This window comes from Alligator sinensis, unplaced genomic scaffold, assembly GCF_000455745.1.
Source record: "Alligator sinensis unplaced genomic scaffold, ASM45574v1 scaffold2249_1, whole genome shotgun sequence".
NCBI classification, from domain to species: Eukaryota; Metazoa; Chordata; order Crocodylia; family Alligatoridae; genus Alligator; species Alligator sinensis.
In genome coordinates, this window is record NW_005843105.1 from 48388 (window position 1) to 54740 (window position 6353).

The following is a 6353-nucleotide window of genomic DNA, read 5'->3' on the forward strand; positions in this document are numbered from 1 at the left end:
CTTTCCTCAGAGGTTTACAGTCTGCACTGGAAACCCTGAGCAGACAAGCCGCTTGGTAACGAGTTAGCACGAGCCCTCCCCTCCCGGCAGCCAGGACTCTCTTATACAAGTGCAGGAATTTCAGAGGGAAATTCTTTTCAGTTCACCCACAAGCTGCTGCCATTTGTCCTGTCCCCACAGTCTTCCTGGGCCACAAGAGAGAACAGCCCAAGCCAAAGCGATGCGCGGGGCCACCCGCGCCGCACCAGGCAGGTCCCAGCCAGCTCAACAATAGTGTTTTGGAGATGCATAGCAGAAGGAACAACAGACACTCAGAAGACTGTACTGGAGCTGGCTGGTGGGACGGTCTCTGCCTAGGAGAAAAGCCCAGTCAAATCCTGTGCTTTTTTTTCCTTTTCTAAACTTATGACACAGCAAGCAAAGGAAACCGAAAACTCCGCATTCCTGTTCCCAGCAGACTCATCGTGCTGAGCCGAGACTAGACCAGAGACCCCTGTCTGCACCTGGCTCTGGGCCCGTTTCCATTCCTCTACTTCCTTCCCTCTCCCACTCGCTAATCTCAGCCAAACACACAAATGCTGGAGGGAGAAAAAGGGCATTGGGAAAAGCAACACAATCCTACTGAGGATCTTCTCCAATCGCCCGTGTCTTTCATAAAGGTAAGTGTGCGCATGTGAGACATGAAGATGTGGACTCCGACAGAGAAGCACAGCCACCACTTAGGTCCCCGAGCCCAGTCCATCTTCATTCTGGTCTCTGTCCCCCCTTTGCTTGCAAAGACCGGGGAAGGGATGCATCGTAGCTTTGGTTCACCCCAGGCCCTTCAGGGCTCGCTTGCAGCTCACAAAAGTTCTAGTTTAAAAACTTCCTGCACTTCTTGGCGCCGCAGTTACAGAGCAGTTTGTTGCTGGCGTCCTCGATGGGGAATTTGTAGTCGTAAGTGAGCTCCTCCCCACGGTAGATTTTGCGCATGGCGAAGATGACGATGTGTTTCTGGCCATCAATGTTGATGACCCGGGAGTAGCAGTTGGGCTCACATGAGTGGTTGATAAAGCGGGCTGCATTCCCGTGCATGGTGGCATCTACCACCTCAGAGTCGTCAATACGGAACATGTAACAGCCAATCCCCTAGAGAAGAGAGAGGCAATTAGAGCTCGCGGGAGCCGAGAGCCCAATTCCCTGCTTGGACGCTGCTCCTGTCGTGACAGCCAGCCGTCTAGCATCCAGGTCTCTGCGGGGCCACAATCCCCTCTGGATGCTAGCAGCTACCTTGTCTGTAAGACACTTGTCTACGTCATTTCATTCCCGTGTCCTCTCAATAATCTGTGCTTTTGATGCAGGCTGAGGTATTTCCTAACCCCCTGGAGGACGGCAAGGAAGTGCTGGAAAAATCTGGGAATCCCTTTGGAAAATGGGAACTCCAAGCAGTCGTCTGCAGTTCCTACATCTCCGGAAGCCTGCACTGCTTTCACCCTACCCTTGCATCCACAGACATCGATGTTCGCGGACAAGGTCCGGCAAGGATTCGGGCCCAGCCTCTGCAAACGCCTCCCAGAGTTAATCATGCTAGTCTGCATTGGAAGCAGCTCGTTTTGAAGTCACCAGAACCATGTCTGAGCTCCATCAAAAAGCACCTGAGGTTCACAAATGTGCACCCTTCCCCTTCCCCACCACTACATTAGCTTTAGCGTTCCTTTACTAAAATTCTCCGGCAAGACTGATAAGAAAGAGGCTTCAAGGAAAGAACTACTGCTTCACACAGGAGAAACAGCCAAGCAAGGAGCATTTACATTTTTGGACTTTCTCCAAAGCGGACACCAGAATACTATTTTGTTTGGTGTCTACAATTTACGTGGCAAAATTCATCATCATCTAGTGGCAAACACAGAAAGAGCAGCCGGAAACCCTACTGATTCTGATCCTGGCTATGGCACCAAAACCCTCTGTGCCCTTGGGGAGAGAGTTTAACTCCTCTGCTTTCATCTCTCTGTCTACACTCCCTTACCCTACAGAGTGCCGCAAGGAATACTTCCTTGAAGACAAGTACGATGGGAACTCTAGGACTCCACAAACTTGGTGTATGCACGTGTCACAATTATACAAGGCTTTAGTTTCATGATCCCCATTAAAGGCTTTAATCATCAGTTTCCCCCTCGGTGCGCTTCCTCCGACTCACAACAGGGGTAATGGGAGTTTATTGTGCCTTTTAAAAATGCCTATGAAAGCCCATAACTCACCTTACTGTCATAGTACTTCTCTCGTTTGTCAGTGAGGATGGAACGAATGACATTGCCTGAATATTCAATCACCATCTCACCTGCATCGATGTTCCTTTTGCAGAACAGGCCCCGTCCATGGATGGGAGACCTGGCAAAAGAAACAGCAATGAAGCTTGATCCTATTTGTCAGTTTAAAGTCAGGAACACTTTAGTGCTCCTCATTAAAAGGGACCAAGGATTCAACCTCCTCACCCTGTTGCTATTATACAATACTACCCAGAACATTATCAGGTTTCCCACCCACCCACAGAATAAATGCCTGAGCTATTACCACAGTGTGCTGGAGGGAACAAGTGCTTTGTACTAAGGAGCAGCTGTTCAAAGATTTTTGACCTGAAAACAGAGGGAAGAGAAGAAGGAAGAAGGAAAAACCTCCTTCCCCCCCCAGTATTCTAGGCAGATTTTAGGACGGTTTCTTTTTTTCTTTTTTTGAATTTTGCACCCCTGTGACAGAGGCCCTGGCTGAAAGCACCAGGCTGAAAGCACCATACCTGTAGACACCGACTGCCTCCTTGGAGGTTTTCTTCAAGTGCCGGAACCGCATGGGCATTGGCAGGTCCATACTAGTTGCCCTCCTAGAATAAAGAGGCTCAACTAAGCGATCACCTTTATTTAAGAGCCAAGTGTTAGTTGGCATAGTTTAAAAAACATTAACATTTCATCATCATGACACTGCAAACCAAAGTGCTCTGAAAAAGCAGCCAGGATTAGTACCGTGTTCTTTACATTTTGCATGCTGTATGTAATTCGCCCCTTATCTCAGACAACTTCTTACTTCTAGCTATTTCTCTGTCCTAAAAAATATATTCATCTTTTCTTCCAAAGTTCTGCTCAAAACAATTTGTAGTTGCATAGAAATGAAAGTTGAAGAACTTGCCTTTTGGGTCATCCTTGATAGTCAGTTCCCTTGCTAATGAACAATTCTCCTACAGCTTATTTTCTAGTGCTCTGCAGATTTTAAGTTGTGATATCACTCTAGAAGGTGCAATAGATAAGATCAAGAGATCTGGTTTTTTTATCCAGCTCTTGTGCCTCCTTCCTCTTGGGAGTCATAAAACCTTCTGCTTACCGGGCTGACTTCAGCTGTACCTCTTCCTCTTCCTCATCGTTGGGGTTGTACTCTGGTGGCTGCCGGTGTTTAGAAGCCAGGAAATTGAACATGTCAAAGGCAGACTTCCTAAGGTTCAAGGAGCAAGAAGCATTCGAATAAGTAACTCAAAATCCAATTTCAACAGCATTTTGGTAGTTGTGGCTGCTGCAAGAGCTACGCCTGCTTATTATTCTCTCTCTCTCTCTCCTAGCCTGCTTGAACACTTGTTCTCAATGAGTGCTCAACCCTGCACTGCCTGAAGCTTTGTAAGGCAGCAACGCAACGGTTACATCGTTTGCCAGGGATGACTGGGTGGCAAGCTAGGCCACTCTGCTAATTTGAGTCTACTGCTGCCTGGCAAAGCCAGGCCAACGGACTGGGCAAGAGAGCGGTGCACACATCTGGGAAGACGCGCCATTGATCTTACATTTGGAAGGTGCTAAGATTGGTTACTTTTTGCTGAAAGCTTACAGTGTGTTGGAAATATAGCGTATACCTTACCATTTGCCAGGAAAAGTCTCTCTGAACCCAGGCAGTGGATTTAGCAAACCCTGCCCAGCACAAAGCCCACACTTGCCTCAGGTGGACTTCAGCCCTAGCAGAGCCATGTGGGTTCAGCGGGGGTTCATTGGCTTCCTCCGGTTTGTGAAACCTAAACTTGTAGTTGTGGCAGTGCTTTGCTCCGTAGAGCTGCTCAATCAGGAACACAACAGCATCGTGGATAATCCCCAGCATTCTCAGACCGTTCACACCTAGAGAGAGGAACAAAGGAAAGGGGCTAAGAAACCAAGGCCGCTTGGAAAATCCAGCAGCCTGGTACAGACTAGTGGACAGACTAGATTTAACTCCTGCCACTTGGTTAACAAGTTCTAATAAAAACTAAAAAACCTCTTGTTTCAGTCAAAGCAGCAAGAAATATCCTCAGGATACTGCTGAAACTCCACGAGGGTGGATTTTGTACACGATTACACTGGTCAGAATGCCAACTCCTATTCCAGGAGTATAAGCAGTCTTCAAGAACTCGCACACTATTGGATAGCCTGCTCCTTGCATATCCTTTCACAGCATCTGACAGTCACCTCTTGCTCACAAAAGCTTGTGTGTCTCTGATTCAGTTAGTCTACCCTGAATTCTGCCCGACTTCAGACTGACCCTGCTATCTACCTCTCCCTTTAAATAAGAAAATACACCAGGCCTTATTAAAAGGTAGCTTTGAGCATCTCTCTTGTACACTTCACTGTTACACTGGCACATCTCCAGAGAGAAAACGTCTCTCTGCTGTGTTAAACAACTTTGGACCAAAGGCACACAATACACCTAAATAAGCACTGCTTTTGGAAACAATTCACCGAAGGAAAAGACCACGATTACCCAATTTGGCCAGTCACCGTCTATTAGGAGAAGGAGTTTAATTTTTCTATACATGCATCTTCTTTAAAAGGGAATGAGATTGCCTAAGATTTGGACCACAAGCCTGTCCCTCTCAGCATGGAGTAGCTCGTTCCATGTGTCACCAACAAAACCCACTACATTCTTACCAGCAAAGAAGCGAGGGCATCAGCAGCAGTATAAATACCAGCCCAAGTCGGTGACCCCATCCTTCTCGCAAATGTAACTTTTGCTGCAGATACACTGGATCTCTTATTTAAACAAACCTTGAGGAGCTGTCCCTGCTTAAATCAATATTTGCTGACGAAGGTGCTTACTTCACCTGAAGTAAGCTCTTTCCTTGCCACCAGCCTTTTATCTTCTGAAAACGTGTCATTTCAACATCCTCTCAAGATTGTGTTTGTTCTGTTCTTACAATACCCTGGTTTGCAAAGAAGGAATTGCATAAGCACTTAGGTGTTACCTGCAAATGACAGCTGCTTCAGCCGGGCATTGGAACGAGCTTCCTGAACTTTGTCAATCAGCGATTTCCAGGCATCTGTGATGACGGAATAAAAGACAAGATAGTAAGAGAAGACGCACATTTAGCCGGGGAGCCTGGAACAGGTGCCTTGCTGTGCCTCTCAACTTTGCCTCCTCACTCAGTCACACAGCTGTCTGCAGGATGGATGTGCAGAGGCAGCACATAAGAGCATCTAGCGGGACTCTCCTGCAGTGGTGTGCTTAAGCCCACTGACAAATATAGAGGAAATTGCAGTGAAAGGCCATGAGCTCACTGCTCTTGCACTTAACAGCTTCCACCCTCTGCAACAATAAATGTCTGGTGCAAATGCAACTCAGATGTTCTTATGATTTTTCAGAACAGTACCCGGAGGCCATAAAGCCAGATCCCTGTTAATCACTTGTTTTGTCCCATCCTAAAGATATCAACGCCATCGGTCAACGAATTTGAACTAAACAAGGCACTCCGGCATTAAGGGTCCTGCTCCACAGCTCCACGCAGAGATCTCTGTTTCTCAAAATATATATGTTTACCTTTGCAATGAAAACTCAGAGCTGCAAACAATAGCCGCTGTCCTCACCTTCAAAGCTTTCCGCGCAGATCTGAAAGCCATCATCACTCGAGATCTCAAAAACCAGCCCTTTCTTTGGCTTCTTCTCACCAAGGCTCTCTTTCCTCTTTTGCTCCTGCTGCAGCAAAACAATAAGCGGGGAGCTGAAAGTACCTTCCTCTTCCTCAAGATTTTTGGAACCTGAAAAAAAATAAGCAGGCAGGCCAGTGTGAAGATCCAGGTGGACAGAATAACTTTTCAGTTGGTCTCCCACCACAGATGAAAGAATACCCTCAGGGTGAAGGGAGTTTTCACTGCCTTGAGCTGATAATTCTTTGCCTCAGTGTCCCTAAGCGAGGGGCACAAGTCTCTCACTGGGGTTGTAGAGAGGCAGCAGCAAGGTGCCAGACTGCCATGCGTAGACCCTGAGATGGTGCAGAGTCACTTGGAGGAGCTGGATGCCTTTAAGTCGGCAGGCCCGGATGAGCTCCATCCGAGGGTGCTGAAGGCACTGGCTGACGTCATTGCACAGCCACTGGCGGG

The 6353-nt window shown here is 47.5% G+C and overlaps 1 protein-coding gene across 2 annotated transcripts in view; it reads right to left on the reverse strand.

The window, feature by feature from the left end:
- Positions 1 to 6: 6 nt before the first annotated feature.
- KMT2A (lysine methyltransferase 2A) overlaps positions 7 to 6353 on the reverse strand; it is a 43417-nt gene continuing 37070 nt past the window's right edge. The window contains exons 29-35 of one of the 2 annotated variants that reach the window (XM_025193829.1): positions 5841 to 6011; positions 5222 to 5296; positions 3943 to 4121; positions 3349 to 3452; positions 2771 to 2854; positions 2238 to 2367; positions 7 to 1128 (exon numbers count right to left, since the gene is read on the reverse strand). In XM_025193829.1, coding sequence (XP_025049614.1) covers positions 853 to 1128; positions 2238 to 2367; positions 2771 to 2854; positions 3349 to 3452; positions 3943 to 4121; positions 5222 to 5296; positions 5841 to 6011 — 1019 coding nt within the window. In that variant the 3' untranslated portion in view covers positions 7 to 852. Of the gene's footprint in view, positions 1129 to 2237; positions 2368 to 2770; positions 2855 to 3348; positions 3453 to 3792; positions 4122 to 5221; positions 5297 to 5840; positions 6012 to 6353 lie in introns of those variants that run through there. The other variant, XM_025193828.1, reaches the window with a different exon arrangement.